The sequence below is a fragment of the Scatophagus argus genome, chromosome 21 (genome assembly GCF_020382885.2).
Source record: "Scatophagus argus isolate fScaArg1 chromosome 21, fScaArg1.pri, whole genome shotgun sequence".
In the NCBI taxonomy this organism is placed as follows: domain Eukaryota; kingdom Metazoa; phylum Chordata; class Actinopteri; family Scatophagidae; genus Scatophagus; species Scatophagus argus.
The window spans coordinates 8932135-8952026 of NC_058513.1; the positions used below are offsets into that span (position 1 = coordinate 8932135).

The window sequence follows — 19892 nt, forward strand, 5'->3', positions numbered from 1 at the left end:
GTCATTAAACATATAAGTGCTGAAGAAGACCAAAGGAAGTCACCATGGGTTCAACGTTGTTTCGTCACCGTTTGTTAGTAAAGCTGGGAATGGCTGTTAGAGTTAACGAAAACGAAGGGGAAGAGGGGAAGGTGGTGCTGAATAATTGATAGTGGCTGAGAGCGATATGAGTTTAGTTAATGTGCCCAGCAGCGCAGGCTAAGAGAGGAGCTGTTAGCTATTCCACCTCAGGCCTAAAACTCAAGCAGTGGAAAGAGCTGGAGATTCAGCCTGGATTAGAGGTCACCGCTCCTCGTATGTGTATATCTTTATATTAGTCCATATATTCTATGTTCTCATTTGGTTCTCATTGGTGGGTGTATGTGTGCGTGCGCAGTTTTTTTCTTAATTTGCATGGGTTTGGATGCGTGTGTGTGTGTGTTTGGAGGCATCTGCACAGCTGGATCTCCCTGGTAGCGGTGTTGTTGCAGCCCTCAGGTTCCTTTCTCTGAGTGGTAATAGAGTGCTCCTGTCAGCCTCCCCAGATGCCGCTCCATAAGGACCCTCAACTCTCTTAACTCGCCAGGAGAGTTCTGTGCTCATGCTGCAAGTCTCAGCTTCCTCATACGCCTGCTGCCTCCGCTGAGGGTAATCACTGCGGTTTGCATTGGACTTGGAGTATACTTTTATACTTTTACATTTTGGGATAGAGTGTGCTTACTATCTGTTTAGTGAGGAATGATGTCCAAATAAATAGGAAAAATCAAGGGAACAGGCCAAATCACATCTACTCACTGACAACATTAATCACACATCACATAATATATATATATATATATATAGGCTAAACACAGGCTAAAACAAAATTAGAAAAAAAACTTTATAAATAACTAATCAAAAAGATTACAGTTCAATCTGTAACCACTAGTATGACTTACTGATTTGTTCTCATTTAACTGTTAATTCTAATATGCATAGCTATGTTGCATATATTATAAAACAAAAAACTTAAGCATGTCATGCACAGTTTATCAATCTCTGAAATGTTTAAAACCAAAACACAATCAGAAAATCAGTTCTTGAGGTTCTTTTTTACATAAACATTTTATCTCATTAATTTCCCATTAAATCCACATGAAATATTTATTACCTACAAAAACTACGAGATCTTTATCAGAATTTAAAATTAATTCTTAAGAGTTTGAAGGAATCATTGCAAGAAATGTGGTGTCAGTGTCCAGTAAAGCATGTTAGACTGGCTGTAACATTTGGCATCTTGAACCTGAACAACCACTCCCCAAACTGACAACAAAGAAGCTGATGGAAGTGGAGGCACTGAAGGAGTCGGTCCTCACTTAGGACACTAACACTGAGCGGGAGAAACTGACACTGTCTCCCAAGTGTCTCTGTAGTTGGACAGAAGCACTCTTTCACTCTCTTGGAAAAATAAGTGACATCATCTCCCATGTGCCTGTGCTTTAAGAAGCAGAGGATCTTTCTCTTGCTTCTCTTCCTACTCTGCTTCCTCCATGTCACAGTGCGCTCCTGTCGTTCCTCCTGATTTACCAGACATCCTCTTTCCCCTGCTGTCACATTTGGTACAGATGGTTAGGCTCTATGGAGTGGCCTGTCAGTCTCCATTTGGCCGCCTCCATGTGACAGCGGCTCTGATGGCTCGTGAAGGGCCCCCGACTTTCCCAGCACACGGACACTGACATTTCTCAAAGGGGCTCGCATGTGCGCTTCCCACCCAACCAGAAGAGGGAAATGAAGAACCTGGAGTTGACCCAAAGCTCGCCACGGGCGAAGAGGGCCAGGGATAGCGGGAGGAGGGAGAAGGAGAAATTGGAGATAGAGAAAGTTGGGGGTTAGATTCAGAAGAAGCGTAAGAGAAAAGAAAAAGGAGTGAGAGACAAAGGGATGAATAAGAAGGGCAGGTAAAAGTGGGGGAGGACGAGCACGTCTGCACAGTCAGAACACACACGTCAGTCCCTGCGTGTGGATGTGATCTCTCAGCTCATGTCAGTAACCCATCCAGTGCCTTGCATGGATCCTGCTCTGAATGCCAGTCCGCTCACACTCGTCAGCACCAGGAAACCTGCATGTTGCTGGTGATGCTACAACCAAAACACACTTCAAACACCTCCTGCATTAGAGGCATGCAGACACACACGCCCGCACTTTCATCTTTCAAACACACACATGCGATGCAGATTACAAAGATGGATAGAGTGAGAGAATATAGAAGTCTGTATTCAGGTGGTTAACGCTGTATTAGTTCCAATAGTTCAGTCTTTACCTGAGCTTTTGATTTCCCTATAGATAGACAGATAGATAGATAAAATAAAACAAAAATGCTGCAAATGTAAATTATATGTACATTCAAGGCAAACTTAATCATTCTCTCGTATTATTATGTTTCTCTTTATGATGTATTTTCTTTTAATGAAAGTTGATCGATAACAAGAAATTATTATTGACAAACCGTTTTGCTTTGTTTTTTAATTTTGATTGGTCAGCTGTAGGTACATGAAGTGATTTTTGGAGGCTCTTTTTTGTCTCTGATGTTTCCTGTATGAGTTTTTGAGGGTTTTTTTGTTTTTTGTTTTTTATTAAAAACGAATACTAGACTTCGCAATAAAAATAAAAAAATAAATACAACACTGTGTTCGTGTAGCCGAATAAAAGGGGCTGAACACCAGTAATTTACTTCTATTCCTCACCTGGATGTTGATAACAATCAGACAAACAGCGTAGCTAATTAAACACACACTCTAAAGGGGAAAACTTTTTACTTAAAAACAATAAACACACAGCCAACCTTGGAAATCACCCCAAAACATGGAAACGAACAGACAAATGTCATCCCTGCCTTCCCTTGTGAGGAGAAGCCATCACCGTCGTAAACCTTTGCCAGCATTGTGTAAGTTGTTATATTGCATCCTGGCTGCAAGGTAGAGACCACGTTTGACAATCCAGAGGGGGGAGGGAGGGGGGACGGAGGGGAGGAGGGAGCTGCTGTATTGTAGCGCCTGCGGGCAACGCTCCCAGTCAATATATATGTGCACTCCCGCTCCTGCGCTCCTGTTTGAGCGGGACGCGCTGCCCTCTCAGTGCCGCTGCGGAGGAGTGACAGCCAGCCTCACCGGGACGCTCTCCAGGTGCGGATGAATACGTTTCTTCTCTTCTTTCAAGCACCTCGTGGCATGCAAGCAGGTTAGTTAATCAGGATGAAGTGATGTCTGAGAACGAAAGTCAAAATAAAGGCCTGTGGTAGCTACACGGTGCTTTTGCAATGCTTTGAGGAAAAAGCTTTTCTTGTTTTGTCTCATTTTTAAACTGCACGTCTTTTGAAAATGTAGTTTTGATGCTGTTGAAGGGTTGACAATTTCTTAGACACAATGTCGTCCTAAAATGTTATACAATATTGTTTTCTTTATTTAGATGCTTACAGTTTTGAAGTTAAAATGAATGCACCACATTGCTGGAAATTTTACACAAGCAATTTAATTTAAAAGGTGATTTTGATATATTTCCTGAAACTAAGGATATATGAATCTAATATATATCATTATGCACATATGAGCAACGCTTTATCAGCTGCAGTATAGTCTAGTGTTTGGCTCCCAAATTTAAATGTCAGTGGTTAATTTTTCTATTCACACGTACAATAAATTTGTTATTTTTTTTTTTGTAGAAAATGTGCTTTGTTTTAAAGATGTTTGGTTGCGGTATTAAATTGAGCTATAGAAGGATTTTTGTTTCTGACATGTTCTATTTAAAAATGAAACATGAAAGAGAAATTAAGATGACTAAGGACAAAACATTTGTGATCTCTTTTTTTCCAGGATTTTTATTCCAGGCAACCAGCTCATCATCCTGACAACCACCTAAGGTAAAATGTTTACCTTAAAGTATGAATTTAAAAAACAGTTACAGTGCTTGTGTGCATTTGCTTACTGTACAAACAGCTCGTCCCGTTGGCTGTCAGTGGTCTGGTTGCAGTTGCATGTAGCTTGTCAAAGCTTTTAGTGTGGTGAGCCTCTTGAATTGCAACAATAGATGTTCAAGCGGTTAGGCTTGTTTGCAGCCCTAAAAGCTTAAAACAAGACCGCAGGGTTTGGATATAGGGCAGCGGGGGGGCCAAAGTGCACAGTCAGTGGAGAGCCGAGTGGATAGCGGTGGCCAGAAGAGGGAAAAAAAGAATCTACTGTAAAAATGATTTTTATTGATTGGATTGTAGCAGCAGCTGTTAGGCTCCATTATGAGCTCAAAGCTCAGGTCAGAGCCTCAGGGCAGACAAGTGGGCCAATCAAATGGTCAGCCACTAAACGAGCCAATTCTGGGGATCCAATTGAGAGAACAGCCTGCCATCCTGTGTTAGACTCACTGTGTCTTTCATCATCGCCCATCATTGCGCTGTGGGTCTTATAGATGAGGTTGTCTGCTGTCTCTCAATATAAAGGGCCATCCATCACCTGTGTTTGCTTCACTGGCCTTTATCTCAAAACTTTGCCATGAGTAGTCTGTGTAAGGCAGAAAAAAAGATTGGTTGATGAAGTTTATTGTTACTTCAGCTTGGACCCTGAACATCTCACAGACTTTCATCTTTGAATGACCTGGGGAAAAAGACAAAATAAAAGCCTCAAAGCAGAGTGTTTTAAATGATTCCTCCTCACATCGTCTTCCACCGCAGGCTTCACCCGACGGCCTGGCTTAAAGAATAAAAAGATCACAAAGTTTCTGCAATTTAACAGATGAAAAAAGGATTTATTTTGGAATTTAAATTCATTTCAGGAGATTAGAGAAGAGAGGGAAATTAATTAAACTGATGCCATGGTATGATGAAGAGAGATAAAAAAAGATAAAAAGAGAAACAGTGAACAGTTTACTTGAGTAAGTAGATCACTTTTAAACTCTGAACTGTTGGTGCACAAGCTGTTTTCAATACATTTCATAAAAATAAGATTTTTTTTTTTTAATCTTTTCTCCAGATACACAATAATTTATCATTCATCACAATAATTAAAGGTTTGTTTAAATGGCTTTTGTGTACAATACGTCTTCCGCCTTAATGCCTTACAACAATGATAACACCCCATGATCCATGCTATTGTTACTTTAATCAAGTAATGAAGTATCGAAATGCAAAAGTAGTAAGGCGAGACAGAGTACAGGAGAGCAGTTGAACTTATGCACCATGTCCTGACCCAGATCCCAGACCTGGCACTAATGACGCCCTATAGGCATGACGCCAAGCTCTCATTAGGAACCAGGCCTCAAACCCCCAACTCCTCTCTGCAACCCCTCTGCAGCCTGACCGCGTTGTGCCCATAGCCGGCCTCCGAGGTTCCAGCCCTAAACTAGTCCTGTGAATGTTGTGAGGGCCCCCTGCACAGGTGCAGAGTCCCCTATGACGGCGCTGTTTGCCCCCCAGCATGGACCCTGTTAACGCCTGGTACTGCAGTGGAACTAATGAGTAGTGGCAGGTACAGTGAGAACAGAGCAGTGTGGGCCTCCCTGCAGTTAGGTTAGTGGCAACCCTCAGTTTAAGCAGACAACAAATGTGCTCTCGTAATACACACATGTGCATAATGATATATACCACCCTTCAGTGCACATATAACTTTTCCCAGATATTTACATTTCTTACAGAGCTGCAGTTCAGCAAGCTGTTTCCTTTTTTCAGAACAAATAAAGAAATCAAATTAGATAATATAGACACATTATAAAAATACCTAATCTGTTGTGTTGCCGTTTTCAAAAATATCACCTTCAGTCATAGAAAAATGTCTTGTGTGTTCACAGGCTCAAGAAATGCTCTTTTTCATCTATCTTCCAAACTGAGGAAAATCTCACACCCAGTGAAATGTACCCTGGCACAAAAGACAGAAAATCTAAAAATCTATCTTGAATTAACATCCATTTGATACGATCGCATAAACTTTATAAATATCAAGACTCAATCATGTCCAAGGACGATGCTTGTAAAGTGACATCTGCCAGCAAACACAAGGAGCGCAAACCGAAGAAGCCTCACTATATTCCCCGGCCATGGGGCAAACCGTACAACTACAAATGTTTTCAGTGCCCCTTCACCTGCATGGAGAAGTCCCACCTGTACAACCATATGAAGTACAGCCTGTGCAAGAACTCCCTTTCTCTCCTCATTGAGTCAGACTGGCCATATAAAAAGGGCAACATCCTGCACCCAGAGCAGCTACGACCATTTCAGCAGGCACACGGTCTTCAAGCTACTGGGAAAGATGGGCGAGACCAAGTAACAGGGACTGAGGAGAGGCAAAGGCAACGGAGGACCATTGAGGAGGAAGGTGAAGACAGGGAAATCCAGGGGCCAGAAGATGAAGAGGAGGCAGGACGAGGAGAGGAAGTAGAAGTCTCTGGGCTGACGAAGGAGAGCTCCAGTAACAGCAGCGGAGACTCTGCAGAGTGCGCTACCAAGAAAACCAAACAGCCAGAGTCAGATCTTCTGATGGCTGATGTGCTCTCCCTGGAAGATCAGCTTTTACGAGCACGCTCAGTAGAGGTAGAGGCTCAACTAAAACATTATAAGCTATCCAAGACATGTCTAACAGCTCCTGGCCTGCTGTCGGAGCAGTGGCGGCTCTTCGCGTCCAGCCACACTAAGGCCAAAGCTGAAGGTGCGCAGCCCAGAGTGAGTAGTTCAATCCCCTGTTACCCTCCTCCACCAAACCTGGTGGATTACCAGGATCCCACTGGACTCAACCTGTCAATGCTTGGGGTAGGCTACCCTATCAGCCCCAGCCTCTTCTCTTATATGAACTCAGCCATTCCCACTGCCACCACAGGCGTCACCGCACAGACCCATGCGCAGCTCGCACAGCTTCCCTTCCTGGCATCAGCTGCTCAGCTAATGCACCCAGCCTCCAGCACCCACACAGACAGAGCTCTTATTCCCCCTCGCCTCTACTACCCCTTCCTATGTGAACACACATTCGGACCAGCCTCCAGTCAGAGTGATGCCAGCAAAGTGCTCAAGACATCTCCAAACAGTCTAGAAGCAAATCCCCTGTCTGGTTTCCAGCCAAAAGTTAATCTATGGAAAGTGCCTGCTTTGCGGCCAGGGGCAGCTGCAGTCTCCCCTGCTGGCTGGGTGTCACCTCAGAAAGACTCTCCTGACCAGGGCTATAGGCTGGGGGATAAACTTCACATTGCAGCCAAGGAAAGTAAAGCAACATGGGGTCTCAAGAGAACAGCTGCCCCACTGGGGAACCATGAGGCACCTATGGAGAAGAAGTCAGCCATGGGTTTCACTTTGGATCTTCTGAAGAATATTCAGAATGCATCAACTCTTAATATGACAGCAGACAAACTTCTCTTCCATGGCAGGTAAAGATTTACATAAAAATGTCCTTATTTTGTAAGACTTATTATGCGACTAGTAAAAAAGGTAGCTGTAGCAGTACAATTACCACTTTTTCCATCATGTAATTATGTACAGGGAATATTACAATATACATTTTGTTATACTATAGCCTCAAATGTCATATATCTACAAACTGAAAAGCCCTAAACTTCTCCCATCCTCAGTTTACAGGATGCTCAGCTTCAGACCCAGCCCAGTGAACTGTGGTACAACGATCCTCTCACCAGTCCAAACAGTGAAACATCTTCTCTTTCTACCTGTGGGAGATCCACTAACCAGGAATCAACTGCAACCAAGACAACAGGGGAGGGAGCTTCAGAGTCAGTGGCTGCTCTCCTCACTGACCTGTCCAAAGCCTTGCAGGAGTACCAGGAGGCTGAGCGCAAAATCTCCCACCTGGAGAAGGAGGACCTTCCCGCCCAGCACCACCTCTGGGAACACCTGAGCAAAATCCGCAGCGAGCTCTCCCACATCCACCAGGCGCTGGAGCGGACTGCTCGCCAGAGTGACGGGCCTCTCGACCTGTCAGTCAAGAGAGGCACGTCAGATTCAGTTGGTGACCACGTCATGACAGATGATGGCAGCCTTAAGGGCAACACGACGGAGACAGAGGACGAGGACGACGAGCTGGAGGATAAAAAGGAGGAGGAAGAGAATGACAGTGAGAGGACAGCGATGAAGGCTTCATTGGAGAGTCGTAAGCAATCATTGGACATGCTGATCAAGATGAGTCAGGCGGCGGTTTTAAACACAGAGGTTCTCTCTCCCGGTGGTCTTGGCATGAGGCCCAGTTCTGCTGAGGCCTTATGGCCAAGCAGAACCACCAAGTGTGAGGCAGACTCCAGCGTGCTGCTGTGCCCCGACGGCCGATCAGTGGTGTTCACCGAGATCCCCTCGTCTGCCAAAACCCAAAAGAGGCCCCCATCCATACAGCGACTAGAAGCCCAATGCCCTCTGAGCCCTTTGACAGCTACTGATAATTAAACTTGTGTTCTTCTGACTGCAACATTTCTGATTCCAGACAGTTGTTCAAACGCAGTTGTCTTCATTATTACTGGCATGTCTTTGATTTTCACTGGCTGGAGGAGGACTGTTAGTCTTACTCTCAGTTTAACTTCACAAAAACCTCAAATATTTTGCACCTTATGAGACATTCAGAGAATGAATGAAAATATTTGAAAGGAAAGTTTACAAATGCACTACGGACATTGATTGTTACAATAAGATTCTGTGAGATACAATTTTCAAATGTAACATCAGCACTTAATTGTGATAATTTGAACATTTAATTCCATTAAAATCATGTTGTGAGACAATCCTTTGAATGGATTTGTGAATACTGTAATAACAATAAATGTAAGTAAAATGTTTTAAAGGGTAAATGGTTTTATATGGATGATGTCATGTTGGACTGCATCATTTCACTTGTTGTCGATAAACTGTATTATAGACACTGTATTTCTTTGAATAAACTAAGTAAAAAACAAAGAGGCTCATTCTTCTTAAGTAAAGTAATAAAAGGGATAATGGGAACAAAAATGAAAAAAAAGCATAAAATAATAACAGATTTGGATCAAATTATGAAAATTCACTTAATTTATCAGTTTGCTTTTGAGTCCGGGTGGAAAGACCATGAGGCTAAATGCCATCATCACTATCATTCAATGTCTAAATAAGATACAAACATATTCATAGCGGCAGCACCACCTGCCTCTCTCCTATCTGCCCTGACATAGTTGGGTGGCTGTGCTAAAGGTGAAGTAGCTCCTTAAGCTAAACTGCCATCAGCAGGGTCACCTGTGCCCCTGCTCGTGGATCCAGGAGCCCCCCTACAAAGGTCAGGGCCAAGCTCCTTATAGACTAAACGGAGGACTACCTGTCACCCCCAGGATGCGCTCCTAGCGCTGGGCCTCCCCGTGTCTTCTGGCCCCTTCACCACCCTCACACTCAAAACACAATAGCAAAGGTCAGCTGCCATAACCAGAAGAGGCCTCAGTGAATGTTCAGCTTGAAGAGGTCAAAATGCCTGTCTGATCTTCAACTTATTTTCACTTTAGATTTGATATGGGCTAAATGGTTTTGAATTATTTCTTATATACTGAGCTATCACAAAAATCACTTTTGTAATTTTAATTACAGAGCTTTGAAAAACTGAGCTTTGACTTAAAAAAAAAACTTTAGAAAGATGCAAAAATATGTTTAAAATGAGTGCAGAAAGAAAAAAGTTTAGTATAACCTGGGGAAAAAGACCCAATGCCAGCACAATGTATGACTGGTTTAAGGATTTCTGCAAAATGCCAGTATGGAGGTTTTAGACATGAGAGTCTCTTTAATGGCATCACTGAAATCCAAGTAGATAGCTCCCTCATGTGGACAAATGATTTAGAGCCAGAGGGGAAAGCATGGTTTATTCAATATATACACAAAGCTAAAAAATAAAGAAAAGAAATAAAGAAAAGAAAAACAGGAAAAGAAACTTTGAGATGATGATTGAGTGATGACATTTTCTTCATCACGTGGCACTAACAGAACGCATCACAATCAGTATGTCTTTAAATCATTATCACAATAACTATGTTGGCCTCGTGGTTGCAAACACAGCATTTCACAAAACACAGTAAGAACATTCACTTACTGTAAAGCAGAGTCTTGCAGACTGTGATCATCAACATCACCCAGTGAAAACTAACACTCCAGAAGAAAAAAAGCAGCCCAGATCTGTGCAACTATAAACACATCCTCTGTCTCACACTTTCTGCAAAACACTACACGCTCACCGATCAGGCGTAAGATCTATAACAAGGCAACAGGCGAGTGTACCCGTCCTCAACAAAAATTGAGGTCATTGCAAGTGCTATGGCCAGATCCAGCCAGACTAAGAGACGATGCTGTGTTTATGTACTATATTCTATTTAGAATGCGTACATTGTGTGGATTGTGTGTGTGTGCATTGAAATTTTGTGCTGAAGCAATCACAAAAAACTGTGAAGGAAGCCGGTTCAAATTAGGGCACCCATAGGGCAGTGCATTCATCTAATAAAGCCTAAGATTTGTCCGTGACAAGATTCCACATAGACGTGATGATGCTGGCCGACCTTCCGTAACCTGCCTTTGTGTTTTCTGAAATGTTGCTGCATTTTGCAGAATTTCATCTGCAGTCTGAATACACTGAGCTTACAGACTTCCTTCCTCACAGTGAGGCTATGACGTATTTATAAAAACATGCTCATTTAGAGACCCGATGACAGTGAGAGTGGGAAGTGCAGCACAAGAGAAGCATAAGGGTACGTTCTAATGCTTTATATATATTTTCTATGTTTTTCTTTTGTTTGGGTTGGAACATTCTCAGTGATCCTATGAACAGAGTTAATTTACATATTCTGATTAAATATTTAATGTTACAGAGATAGGTTAGAGGAGGTAAGACAGTATTATAAGTAAGAAAGAAGAACATGATGTAAAAAGTAGAAAAAGAAGAAGAAAATTTGCTCTGTTAAAGTTAATTCAGTTACTTAATTCAGTACTATCAAAAGTGATTATTTCAATACGGTTATGAAGGTCAGAGAGGTAAGAGATTTTTTTTTTCTTTGTTTTCTTTGTAGACAAAAATGATGGATGCAGAACAAGCTCAGATTTTCTCTACTGTCTGACAAGTATGGCTCCTTATGGCCATCTTGGTGTATTTATGTAGAATGAATGTCATTTCAAACTTAGTCATGCATTTTAATCAAACCATTAAAGTGGCTTTAATCACACATTTTAATATAATACCACTGCATCAGCTGACAATGTTAAAACCCTGTGACAAAGTGGAAGGTTCCGCTAGTAGTGATGGACCTACAAAGAATTATCTTTCTGAATCTGCAGCTCCTGCCCACTGTACAGACCTCCATCATCAGTTTTCTCATCTTATTTACTGTTCTCATTCACTCTCACCACTCGCGCAGCATCATTTTAGGCTGTGGGGAGTTGTTTTCAGCAAAAAAACAAACAACAAAAAAAGCTCTTTTGCTCTTTTTTAGTGCAACAGTTAAAGATCCAAACATTCCCACCAAGAGTTGGGAGAATCCAAAAACAGAGCTACTGGTTATGAGAAACTGTTTGCTCTCCACTTTGTCATATCAGCTTAAAAGGTGATGGTATGTCAGTTAACAGTTAAAGAAAATGTTGGTGCAGACTACTTGTGTGATTTGTTTTTTAGCTTTTCATGATGCACTGGCTGTTTTATCTTCACATATTTTTCATTTTTCTCTGACTTCTGTGCAGTTTGTGGAAAAGGAGTAGAGAAGTAAAGATGGTGCCTACTGTCCTTTTTCTGCTTCTGTTCAATGCCTCGGCCTGCTGTGGTTTCGGCTTTAATGGCTGCGCTCAGAATTTCCCTGCGACAAATATCATGTGGTGCTTCAATCGGAACATCGCTAAACTCTCTGATGTCATTCGAATGATCCCAGATAACACAACAAAAATCAGTCTATCTAAGAACAAGATCAATGTCATCCCACCTGGGTCATTTAGTCAGGTGTTTCATCTCAAATACCTGGACCTGAGTCAGAACCAGTTGGTCTCTCTAAAAGGGGGAGAATTCAGAGGCTTGAATGTTCTGTATTTTCTCAACCTCACCTGCAACAACATCTCACACATCCACTCCAAAGCCTTTGATGGGCTCAACAGCCTGCAAACCCTGCTTCTGGCCCAGAATATACTTGTAACACTCTCTCCAGAGATCTTCAATTTCCTCCCAGAGATTCAAGAAGTGGATCTGTCTCTGAACAAACTAAAGGCTTTCACCTGTGGAGAGTCTGGTGCATCCTCCACACTTCAGCAGCTCAGTCTTTTTGCAAACAACATACAGAAGCTTAATGTGAGCTGTTTTCCTGCCCTTGAGTACATCAGACTCTCCAACAACTCCAAGTTGGAGCTACAGGCAAGTGCTTTTGCCTCCAACCCCAAGCTGAAGACTCTGCTTTGTCAGGGAGTTAAAGCAGAAATGGTGGTGGGACTCTCTGCAGAGACAAAGAGGAATCTCTCCGTGGTGGCATTTTCCCTGTTTGTGGAGAAATCTCCACTGTCTATCTGTGAACTCCTGAAAGGAATGGATCAACTTGAAAGAGTAGAGGTATGTGTACCTGTTGAGATGCAGGATCTCCTCATTTATGCAAAATCTTTTCTTTTTTATGCAATTTTAAAAAATATATGCATATGCATTTAATTTGATACAGGTCGACTTGAAAAATTCCAGGTTACCTCAGAGTAACACCAGCCTGCTGGACTGTGCCACCCCACGGGTGGTCAGCATTGAGGATGCAAACCTGGGGAACATTGACCAGTTTTCGCTGGGGAGTGGGACTACGAGAAGACTTTATCTTATCAACTGTGGTGTGAAGCAGATATCTCGTACTACATTTCAAGGTTATCAAAAACTGGAAACACTGCAGCTGAATAAAAATAAGGTCATCATTGAGCGGGACACATTCAAAGGCCTGACCCACCTCACCTTTTTAAGCATCGACAGTAGCAAAGTTCGGGACATTGACCCCATGTGGTTCATCCCTCTGAAGAATCTGACACGTCTGTCTCTCACGAAAAATGAAATCACTGAGCTGGGACAAAGGGTATTCAGTTCCCTTACACGACTTGAGCAGCTCTATCTGCAGTTCAACCTGCTAAAATACATCACTAAGAAGCCCTTCAGTAAGCTGCGGAGGCTTACAAAGCTCAACCTGAGTTTAAACATCATTGATTTCATCGAAGAAGGCTCCTTTGAAGACCTGGCAAGGCTCAAGTATTGATTATTCTCAGTTTGCACATTCATCTTTAATGAACTTTGTTCACTGTCCATTTGTCTAACACATCTCTCTGTCTGTTAGTTACCTGGACTTAAGTGGGAACCGCATCAAGAGGCTAACACCAGCTATTCTGTCTGGTCTGATAAATTTAAGAACATTGGTTATGTACAACAACCGGCTTCATTTTAGAGCCTATGAAACTCCTTTTATCAACCTTACTTCCCTGGAGGTATAACATTTTTAGTCAGTTATTGAGAAGAGGGATGCACTGTCTGGATTAATTTGTTAACCTAAACATCTTTCTAATTAATTTAATCTGTCTATCTTCCATGTCAAACCTGGAGTATTTGGATATGAACTACCAGGGGCCTGGAGGTCGAGGCATTGGTAACATTGGACCACACTTCTTCAAAGGTCCATATCGACTTAACTCACTTGGCATTGGGCACAGCATCAAGATTAAGTTCGATCCTGAAGCCTTCGTTCCTCTGGTCAATCTGACACGACTGTACATAGCTGGAGTTGTTATGAAAATGACCAACCTGAGTCAAGTGTTGTCCCCGCTGAAAAGGTTGGAGAAGCTGACTTTTTACAGGACAGACCTCGATGTTCTGCCTGCTAACCTGCTGCCTCCAGATAATACACTGAAATATCTCTACGTCCAGTCAAACCACATCCATACTGTGGACAAAACAATGCTGGATGCTCTGCCGAGGTAGAGGAATTACTTTAGCATCTAACAACTTTGACAGAAACATTTTGAAAAACTTTCATCTGAGTTATTCTGAACATGCACCTTCAGACAGAGGGAACAGTCAGTTTTAAGTAGATGAAAGCAGAACAACAGTCAGTCAGAAACAGACACACAGTAAGGGGTTTTAACTGGCATATGGAGTTTAGGTATGGTTCATGTGTCCTGGCATCTAGACATTTGATGTAAAATTAAATTTAACTAAACCTTCAATCTTGGTGTGTGCTTGTATTGTATAATTCCAGATTGCGTATTTTAGACATCACAGAGAACCCACTTACCTGTACCTGTGATAACGCCTGGTTTAAGACCTGGGCCATCCACAACACTCATACGCAGGTAAGAAGCTGCAAACGGTGTTAATGTGGGTATTTACAACTAAATGTACATCACTATGGCTTTCTTTGGCAGGTCAAAAAACTGTTATTTTCCCTGTTTTACCCAGGTGTCCTACCTGTACAACCTGCAATGTGACAATGACAGGAGAGCTCCCTACCTGTGGCAGTTTGACGATAACACCTGCTCCTACGAACAGGTTTCCTTCACTCTCTTCACCGTCTGCTCGGTGCTGGATATGTTGTTTGTTTGTGTTTGCCTGGCCTGGCACACACAAGGTCCCGCTCTGCGCTACCTGCTGCTCATCCTCAGGGCGAAATTACGTGGACGTAGGAGGGCAGCAGGGGACAAATTCCAGTATGATGCTTTCGTCTCCTACAGCTCCAAGGATGAGGCCTGGGTGATGGAACAGCTGGTGCCTAATCTCGAGAGGCCAGCAGCTGGTGCACCGAGGCTCAGACTGTGCCTCCATCACAGGGACTTCCGCCCTGGCGCTGCTGTTCTGGAGAACATTGAGGCAGCCATTTACAACTCCCGCCACACCATCTGTGTGGTGACTCGTCACTTCCTGCGAAGTGACTGGTGCACTGTGGAGTTTCAGCTGGCCAGTCTGAGGCTTTTATGTGATGGCAGTGACGTCCTGCTGCTGGTGTTCCTGGAAGAGCTACCTGAACACTGTCTGTCTCCCTACACACGCTTAAGAAAGATTGTACGTAAGAAAACGTACCTGCTGTGGCCTGGGGAACCACGAGAGCAGGACGCTTTCTGGATCAGACTGATAGATGCTGTAAAAGACAATGAGGAGGGGGAGAGGGAAGGAGGGAGAGGAGGAGAAGATGAATTGGCACGGCTAATTGGCTAAACCAGATTCTAACATCATCCATACCATCTTTCCACAACTGCATTGAGAACTTTAGAAACTTTTTAATTGAGAGGTTGTAACTTGTTAATGAAAATAAAATCCTAAGTAATAAGCAATTGAAATCAAACAATATGTAAAGTATGTGTACTATAGTCATATGTATAAGGAGACATCCCTTACTGCCGTTCCAAAATATGTACAGATTCACAAACGCATTCTTATGTATTCAATGGCGAGTTAATGCGCAGAACATATGCAAGCTAGTTAAGATTCAGACAGGACTTCAGCTTGAGGATAACCATTCATAATGTTATTATAACACTTGACAAGACACCGTCACAATCCATAGCGATACAACCTACATAATAGTCATATGGCGTTCTAGTTTTTCACTTTCAAATGTTATGTTATGATGTTATGATTATGATTACATTTGTTAACTGTTTTGTTGTGTGTTGGGCATTTATTTTAATTTTTTAAATATCTTTTATCATTACACTGGGAAAGACATTTTCAGCCTATATGAACATTGAGGACGATGTGCCTTAAAAGACTTTGTAATTACTCTCCTGGTAACAAGTGAAGATCTTATTGTGTTCTGTTAGGCTTCGTTTATTCATACCACCTGGCTGATGAGATGAATTACTGTATAATAAAGCTCATCTGACAGTTATCTTGGCTCAAGTGACTTTTTGAGATTAAGGAGACTCCAGTAGGCGGAAAAACTTAACCACAATTCACCAAAGCTATACTGTTTCATCATGATTATAAAAGCAATTATAAATATTAACGCATATTTATATTCATTAATGTTTAATTAGTCAGATAATAACTATTTCTCCAAGCTTTCCAAAGACTTCATTTATTTGACTTATACATTCAAATGAAAATAAAAAATATTTATATATATTTCATATAGAGCTAGTGAGCAAAGTACAAGTTTAAAACAGAACAAAGAAGTCTTCCATGTGGCGCATGTATGTATGTATGTGTATATATATATGTATATATATATGTATATATACACACACATATATATACACATACATACATACATACACACACACACAAGGCGTGGTTTGAATACTATACAGTGTGTATCCATAGCTGCACAGGTTTCATGGATGTTTAATATTCTTCACTCAGTTGAGGCACAACTAGATGTCGGTGAGAGGTCAGGGATTGGGCCAAGTGCTTCAAGACTGCCGCTTACAGTAAAACGTTTCAATCTCAACACTAAACAGTAGGACTTGCAAAGCAAAGCTTATTAGTGTTAAGAGTTCCACACTAAAGCATAAAGTAGGAAAATGAGGCAACATGATCATTCTGTCAATTCAAATGAGACTGTACAGTCATGCAAAGTCCTAAATAGTTTAAGTTCTTCTGAGATGATTTTCTCACAGCAAGTCACAACTGAGCAAACACAAATTCAGGTTTTAAGAAACTTAGAAAAGAAAACAAACTGCAGTATCACTAACAAGTCATGGTCGTTCACTAAATTTGACAAAAGTCAGGATGTTTGGTTGCACTGCAGAAATTGAACTGAAGTCACTACACCTATTTGAGACAAATAATAAAAAGAAAATCCTCAAGTAGTCAAGTGATAAGTGCAATCCCACCCTTCTTTTCCCCCTTCGCACACAGACACTCCATTTTATAAAACTCTCATACACAAGCAAGTTAAGCATCACATTGATTTCCACTATCAATCAAACCATAGTTATAGTACAGCAGATGCCCAAACAATCAATAGCAAACCATACTCTTACATATATCCAGTAGTTATGTACAGAACTGGTGCAACATTGAACACATTAAAATTATTAGATATAGAAACTGTAACAATAATAAAATACAGCAGATACTGAATTCATACTGCGAAATATATATTATTCATATTGTGTATTGCTGTCTGTTTTGGCTTTCTGGAGGATCAATAAAAATGCTGTCATGTATCCCTCTCACAGCTTATTTGACACATCTCCAATATGGACAGATTATACATCAATGTATTATTATTTTTTTTAAAGAAACCTTACACAGGGTTGAGTCAATAAAACTTTTTCCATTAATTATAATGATAAAAAAAAACAAACAAAATATTAGACAACTTATCAGAAGCATGGAAGCAGCAGGTCCAGGGTGAAAATTGACCTTGATAGATTTTTTAAAATTCCTCTTTGAGTCTTCAGCTGATGCTGGCCACAAACCAAGGTCAATGAAGAGAAAAGAAACTTCAGATTCTCGATTCTCAGATATTCAAATCTTTTTGGAATCTTTTGCTTCAAAAAGCTTCATACGCTCCTGCACAGTTAGTCCCTCTTTCAGGCTCTGTTAAAGATAAGAAAAAGAAAGTGTTTTGTGTGTGTGTGTGTTTTATTTTTGTTTATTGTTTTGTTATTAATAGCTGATAAGGTCAGATAAGGTACGTGGGCACAGATGAGACAAAAAAATGGTTATGTTTTATGCTAGCCAGCTATCAGTACCAGGCATGTTTCTGCTTTGAATGACATACTGCAACTGAAATACAATCTGTACAGGAAAACGTGGTTATGATGGAATACAGTCATGCCACACAAGAGCAATTACTGACGCACACACAATAAAAAAATTCAAATAAAACACAGAGGGTTCAATAACTCACAAAGAGACAAAAGACGGAAATTAGAGTGTTTTTGTGTTAACAGAGCAAAACAATTTTGGAATATGAGAAATTCATCATTCTCATTCTCAAAAACAGAGCACTCCCATTCTCTATGTAATGATAATGAGATGATTATTAGTGCTCTGATATTCCCAAAATACTTCTGCAGACCCAAACAACTTACATTTCTCCCTGTCAGCTTACTGTAAATAATAGGGACAACACGCACAGGTGATATGAAATGACACTGTGCTGAAACACCACATCATTAAGTGGTGGGTTTCTGGCTCTGTACAATGAAAACAAAATCTGCCTACTTGCACCTCTAAACCATCCTAAATAACAGGTTGTGTCTGTGTAAAACCACAATAATTAGATGTAATTTGTTAGTTAGGGAGCTTTAGATGGGCTGGTAGGCAGACTTATTTTACCTATTTGGGCTACAGCCTTGTTTTCCAGTGTTAATGCTAAGCTAAGCTCCAGGCTGTAGCTTCATATTAACCATACAGACATGAAAGTAAGTATCTATTTTCTCACAGCACTTTTGCAAAAAAAATGTGTTTCCCAAAATGTCAAACTACTCTTTTAAGAACACAGTACGGGACAGGACTGTGACTAGAGAGGATTTTGCATGACACTGTTTTTAAATCGCTAATGCTCACACCTGTGACATTCAACTGAAAGGTAAACACTGCAATCAGCTTTGGTGGTGCAGTTTTGGGCAAAAAGGAAGGGTTTGGTGGAGATCATGCGAGTGAGGTAAGGGCATGCTTTGCTCTACATCATGCTATACCTACAGCAGATCTTGGGGCAGGGGTTGGGGGAATCATCCCACAATGGGAGTGTCAGCTATCCCATGAGACCTGTTCAGTGACAGACTGATGGACAAAACAGACAGATGACAAACTTACAGAATAAGCGTAAAAAAATGTCCCATCCGACCAAGTGTGGAGCACATTTCTACAGTATGTGTTGGCTGAATGATTAACAGTGATAAATCACATCACAAATATTTTACTCCATCTGTATGGTTCATTCTGAGCCAAAACGCCTAAATTTGGAGAAGGAAAAAAAACATTTAATTAAATCTGACACTCACCTTTGACCTTATGCCTCTCGATTGCTTGGATTGCTTCTTCATGAAATCTGGATTACTTTTTGATTTCATGATGTCTAAAAACACAATGAAAGTATGTCATTACTGAGAGTAAATATGGACATTGTGACAAACAAGTTTGTTTATATTAACTTCCAAAAACTCTACATGCAATATGATTTTATTATATGGCTTATTCTGCCAAGACCCAAGGTATGAAAGAATATTTGAAAAAACACCTACGGTATGCATTTTAGGGTTAAAAATGTGCAACCAAATCCAAAAATCGCAAAAATGTGTTCTATAAAGTTCTATAAGTTTCTATAAACTGTTGTCATTACAGTTTATGTCTCCCAACTGACTTCAATAGAGATTCTGTTTTTTGTGTTAATTCAATGAGGGGCAAATTACGATGAAAGCAACATTTACCGTATCCAGTCGTGACCGTTCCATCGACAGTCCTCTCGCCTAAAGCTTCCGTGGCAATGAGCAGTTTCTCCTTCAGTTTGCTGATGTCGCAGTCAGCCTTTGCTTTCACAATGCTGAGTTCTGTATAGATGTCCTTATATTTGTCTGTGGCATATTTCTTGTCCTGTTGAAATTCAAATCGACAACGTGAATACAGAAGAAATACAGACACATACCTTCAATAAATTATTCGCAAAACATAAAGATTGTTTCTGCTTACCCTTAGAGCAGACTGTAGTTCATCTTTCAAAGAGTGAATTTCCTGTTTAAGATACTGGATCTCTGACTCCTTAATTCGCAGCAACACCTACAAGTTAAAGAGAAATACTCATGAGATTAAGGAGCAAATACTTTGTGTATGTGTGTGTGTGTATGCTTACACATACCTCCAGTTCATACACATCTTTGCCCTGGGTAAGTGGAGACTGTGCTGTTTCACCACTGAAACAGGAGCGCATCCGAGTGATCTCTGCAGTCAGTCGGTTGTTTAATTCCTGGCGAACAGAATGAAGTCGTACTTTAAACACGTGGATGGAAACGTTTTGGCATGCACGTGCGCATG

General features: G+C 41.2%; 2 protein-coding genes and 1 pseudogene across 11 annotated transcripts in view; 2 read left to right on the forward strand and 1 right to left on the reverse strand.

Annotated features, from left to right (window-relative positions):
- The first annotated feature begins 2977 nt into the window (after positions 1-2977).
- prr35 (proline rich 35) lies at positions 2978-8916 on the forward strand. The gene is made up of 4 exons (XM_046378195.1): positions 2978-3195; positions 3828-3874; positions 5788-7350; positions 7552-8916. Exons 3-4 carry the CDS (start codon positions 5948-5950, stop codon positions 8369-8371), a joined length of 2223 nt encoding a protein of 740 aa, XP_046234151.1. The 5' UTR covers positions 2978-3195; positions 3828-3874; positions 5788-5947; the 3' UTR covers positions 8372-8916.
- Positions 8917-11673: 2757 nt separating this feature from the next.
- Positions 11674-15571, forward strand: LOC124052262 (annotated as a pseudogene).
- Positions 15572-15963: 392 nt separating this feature from the next.
- The window catches only part of si:ch73-103b11.2 (myosin phosphatase Rho-interacting protein), a 47174-nt gene continuing 43245 nt past the window's right edge, over positions 15964-19892 (reverse strand). For 7 of the 10 annotated variants that reach the window (XM_046376289.1, XM_046376285.1, XM_046376286.1 and 4 more), the window contains 5 exons: positions 19717-19824; positions 19551-19637; positions 19292-19454; positions 18866-18939; positions 15964-17453 (listed from right to left, as the gene is read on the reverse strand). In XM_046376289.1, the coding sequence (XP_046232245.1) occupies positions 17382-17453; positions 18866-18939; positions 19292-19454; positions 19551-19637; positions 19717-19824 (504 nt within the window). In that variant the 3' untranslated portion in view covers positions 15964-17381. Of the gene's footprint in view, positions 17454-18563; positions 18645-18865; positions 18940-19291; positions 19455-19550; positions 19638-19716; positions 19825-19892 lie in introns of all 10 variants that reach the window. The other 3 variants (XM_046376284.1, XM_046376288.1, XM_046376291.1) reach the window with 1 other exon arrangement.

What these genes read in the sequence shown, in the direction of transcription:
- prr35 (XM_046378195.1), top strand. Translation starts at nt 5,948, where the DNA reads ATGTCCAAGGACGATGCTTGTAAAGTGACATCTGCCAGCAAACACAAG. An exon ending in AAACTTCTCTTCCATGGCAG is followed by an intron (nt 7,351 to 7,551) that starts GTAAAGATTTAC and finishes TCCCATCCTCAG; the next exon opens with TTTACAGGATGCTCAGCTTC.